Source organism: Seriola aureovittata, chromosome 23, assembly GCF_021018895.1.
Source record: "Seriola aureovittata isolate HTS-2021-v1 ecotype China chromosome 23, ASM2101889v1, whole genome shotgun sequence".
In the NCBI taxonomy this organism is placed as follows: domain Eukaryota; kingdom Metazoa; phylum Chordata; class Actinopteri; order Carangiformes; family Carangidae; genus Seriola; species Seriola aureovittata.
The window spans coordinates 19,277,276-19,279,775 of record NC_079386.1 but is presented as its reverse complement, the minus strand read 5'-3'; the positions used below and the strand labels follow the sequence as shown (position 1 = coordinate 19,279,775).

The following is a 2,500-nucleotide window of genomic DNA, read 5'->3' as shown; positions in this document are numbered from 1 at the left end:
AAGCAGACGTAAACACACGTCACATCCGGTGACCTGCCGCCATCAGAACAGAAACAAACAGCGGAGCAGCGGGAACCTCAACGTTTACACAGAAAAGTGTTTTTAGCAGCTTTAAGTGAAACTCACCTCAGCGGCGGCGGCTCGCGTCTGTCGCCTGCTCCGCATGCGCAGCGGCTCGCGGTGCATGCCGGTACGCGTAGTCCCAGGAGTGAATACAGCCCCATATAGCCCGCGGGTTATATGTATGTACAACCTACAAATCCCAGCGTGCACTGCGGCACACAGGCAGTGCGACGTGTCAGCGACAACAGCTGGAGGTTTCATTCATGTTCTGGACCAATAAGAAGAACAGTGATTTATTTAATTATATACAATAATATATGACCTTTGAGTCAATGATTTAAATATTAATTTACTGGTTTAATGCTCTTGCTCTGTTACATGTAAACTCTTTGTTATTAGCAGTAATTAACAGTAACTACATACATTTACTCCAGTACTGTAATTAAGTATTTATACTTGAGTATTTCCATTTTCATCTACTTTAAACTTCTGTTCTCTAATCTATCTGAAGTATCTCCCTACATGAATACATCAAACATTATAATCCACTAATATAATATATATTATTCTGGGTATAATGAATACTTTTGATACTTTCTAAGCTGTTGTTTTACTCCTTTTATTTTTAGTAAAAGTGATTATGATGATTATGACATTATTCATACTTTAACATTAATTAATTAAATGTTAGATAGATCGAATCTTCCAGACTGTTTATTTCTTTGAATACTTAATAATAATATAAAGTTATAAAGATCATTTGTAATACTACAATAAAATTGAATCTATAGTTGTTTTATTCTGTGAGGTCATCAGGACGTCCTCCAGCAGCTGTTTTGAATATTTATAATAAATAAATCAAATCAATCCTTTATTAAGCTGCAAGTTGTATAAATTAAAAATCCTCAGTATATGAAACAGATGAATGAAAAAAACAATGTGGTAGTAATTGCAGTATTTTCTATATGTTTGTATTTATTATTCAGTCTTTTAAGTGTTTGTCCAGCTGTGTTTTAAAAAAGGAGCAGTTCAGTTTTTCCTTATAAAATCTCTTTATTTCAGCGCAGTGCTTCCAGAGCTTTAAACTGATTCTGTTATTTACTCAGTAGCTTCAACATGTCACCAGTCACAGTGTAGAAGAACTAACCATGGAGGTACATGCAGTGACATGCAGGTCTGCTGACCTCTGACCTCTACTGGTTTGAAAGCAGGTGATCTAGACATTAAAGCTCGTTGAGTCTGTGACACGTCAGAGGAAATGTTTGAATGTTTGAAGGAAACACACACTCAGGTGTTTTTACACTTTAACCCTCAGACAGACTCAGAAACAGCTGCACTCTTACTGTGAAATACAAGCTATAAGCTACGAACCAGCTCGGCTTCATACAGAAAATATGTGCCGCATATACATTATAATTACAGTGTTTTACAGCTTAATATTATAGTAATACTTTCTCTCTCTCGCTTGTCTTCTGAAGCTCGATCGTCCCTGTGTCAGTCCACATGTGAACAGACAGAACATCTGCCTGTTGCTTCTGGATGTCACGTCAATCTGAACGTAAGGAGCTGAATTTGAAATTTATCTTTTTTTTTTATTATATTTTGAAACTTTTACTTTGAAAACCAGAATTCAGATTCAAAACTTTAATTCTCGTCAATTTCAAACCTCGTTCTCTCTCTGGCTAATCCAGGCTCTACAACCAAACCCCTCCTCTTCCTCTTCCTCTCCACTCTACTTCTTCTCTTCTTATTTGGTCGGCTCAGGTGTGGGCGGGGGCGGGGCGTCGCCCGGCTGGTCGGCGCGTGGCGGCAGCGGCAGCTTCCTCTCCAGCCGCGTGACTCTGTGTTTGAGTTTGCTGTGCGTGGCTTCGTGCTCGGCCAGCAGCCGCGCGTACCGCGTCTGCAGGATGTCCAGCGTGCTCGTCATCCGCTCCACCTTCTCCTCGATCTCTTTGGGGTCGGGGCCCTGCGCTGCCACCTGCAGGACAAGGACAGGTATGACTCTATAGATCAGCAGGTGTGTTTGTTGTGAGTTGTCTGTATGAGGTCATGTGACCGTACCTCCAGGTCCAGCAGTCCGTCCTTCATCAGAATCTGCCGTCCCTTCTCCTCCAGCAGAGCCTTGGCGTCAGGATACTCCTTCAGCGCCTCCATCAGGTCGTCTTTGGACAGACAGAAGAGGTCGGAGTAGCCGATGCTCCTGATGTTTGCCGTCCTCCTGTTTCCCGCCTTACTGCCTGTTGAAGAAGAAGACAGTCAGAGTGGCAGCCATTTTGTTTTCGGGTTGTCACACGTCCGTCTCATTCTCGTGGCCACGATATCTCAACACCTTTATAGAACTTCTTCATATTTGGCACAAACATTCATTAGGACTCAAGGATGAAGTGATTAGAATTTGTTGGCTAAAGTTCAAAGTTCAAAGGTCAAGGTGACCTCA

The 2,500-nt window shown here is 41.8% G+C and overlaps 2 protein-coding genes across 2 annotated transcripts in view; both read right to left on the bottom strand.

The window, feature by feature from the left end:
• Window positions 1-191, bottom strand: part of nfxl1 (nuclear transcription factor, X-box binding-like 1) — a 19,588-nt gene extending 19,397 nt beyond the window's left edge. The window contains exon 1 of the mRNA XM_056368874.1: window positions 127-191. The gene's annotated coding sequence lies outside the window, so the exon portion shown is untranslated. The remainder of the gene's footprint in view (window positions 1-126) is intronic.
• A 1,604-nt stretch (window positions 192-1,795) lies between these two features.
• The window catches only part of cnga1b (cyclic nucleotide gated channel subunit alpha 1b), a 5,618-nt gene continuing 4,913 nt past the window's right edge, over window positions 1,796-2,500 (bottom strand). The window contains 2 exon segments of the mRNA XM_056369064.1: window positions 1,796-2,041; window positions 2,125-2,300. Coding sequence (XP_056225039.1) covers window positions 1,796-2,041; window positions 2,125-2,300 — 422 coding nt within the window.